Source organism: Penaeus monodon, chromosome 28 (assembly GCF_015228065.2).
Source record: "Penaeus monodon isolate SGIC_2016 chromosome 28, NSTDA_Pmon_1, whole genome shotgun sequence".
Classification (NCBI taxonomy): Eukaryota; Metazoa; Arthropoda; class Malacostraca; order Decapoda; family Penaeidae; genus Penaeus; species Penaeus monodon.
In genome coordinates, this window is record NC_051413.1 from 32632578 (window position 1) to 32633721 (window position 1144).

General features: G+C 40.5%; 1 protein-coding gene across 1 annotated transcript in view; it reads right to left on the reverse strand.

Moving 5' to 3' along the window:
• Window positions 1-1144, reverse strand: part of LOC119591177 (cartilage oligomeric matrix protein-like) — a 14802-nt gene that overhangs the window by 2304 nt on the left and 11354 nt on the right. Inside the window, exon 21 of the mRNA XM_037939886.1 lies at window positions 28-205. Within this exon, the coding sequence (XP_037795814.1) occupies window positions 28-205 (178 nt within the window). The remainder of the gene's footprint in view (window positions 1-27; window positions 206-1144) is intronic.

Genomic DNA, 1144 nt, shown 5'->3' on the forward strand with positions numbered 1-1144 from the left:
TTTGCGATTTTGCAACACAAAGAGTACCTCGTCCGGAATGCTGACGGTGTTGTACAGAGCGTTCTCAATACCGCGCTCATCTCCCTTTGTGCTGGTCATAGAATTCACGAGCTTGAGCTGCGTCCCTGCCTTTACCTCGCCAACGTTGTATGTCTGATAGCCTTTCTTCATGTTCACGAGGTAACTCTTGCCGAAATCTTGATAGCTTTTAGGCGAAGATCATATTGTAAATCAAGATCACGGCGAATCATTTGTATCTAACAGTTAAATCTATAGGTTAGTTTAATCAATTTCTTGTGCGTTTGAGAGAATGTGAAGCAAAATTTCTGAAAGAAAAGATAGAAGATAGGAAGAGAGTGAAAGGGAATCTTTACACCTTTACATATTTTATAAAGTTATTGAGGAAATATTATTTGTTAATATACCATATCATATCTCAAAATAGATGAAGCACTCTGAGCCCAGCCTGCTAACTTTGTATATAGAGATGGAAGTTTTGATATATTAGATATATAGTTAAGATAAAGCATATTGCACTAATTACCAGACTTTCCCATCCCTCTCATCCCTCCCCGCGTTGTTCCGTGGCTACTTTTGTGGGTAATGTATTGTAAGGTCTTGAATGCTTCTCTGCACACCGTCTTAAAGACACCCGCGAGTCAGGGGTTGTCAAAAAGATTCAAAATAAGAAATAAGAAGCTCAGAGTGGCGTGACCTTGTCTGATTTCGACTTTGTAGTCAAGGGTAAGTGAATAAAATAGGGATTCTCTAGTCTGACTCGGAGATCAGACTTAAGGCAGGGACTAGCTTCCTGCTGGCTGTGTCAGGGCGCGCTATCTGTGAAACTATGGGAGCTAGACCTAGGGTATTCTTTGTGCAGATTCTAATGGATTTTCGCAGGCAAAGTGGTATATAATCTATGATTATATTATTTTTCATTTTTTGCGCAACTGGGGAACCATTCTGACTACTGAGACAACTACTGCCGTGAATTCCATGTGAATCGGATGGGCCGAGGAAGCGCCACCTTTGCTCTCGCCGTCGATTTCATGTAACTGAGTCTAGATTATATATAATTGTCCTTACATGTATGTACGCTAGTATCATCACATGAACTTATTCCAATGCAAGACAGATATCTTCC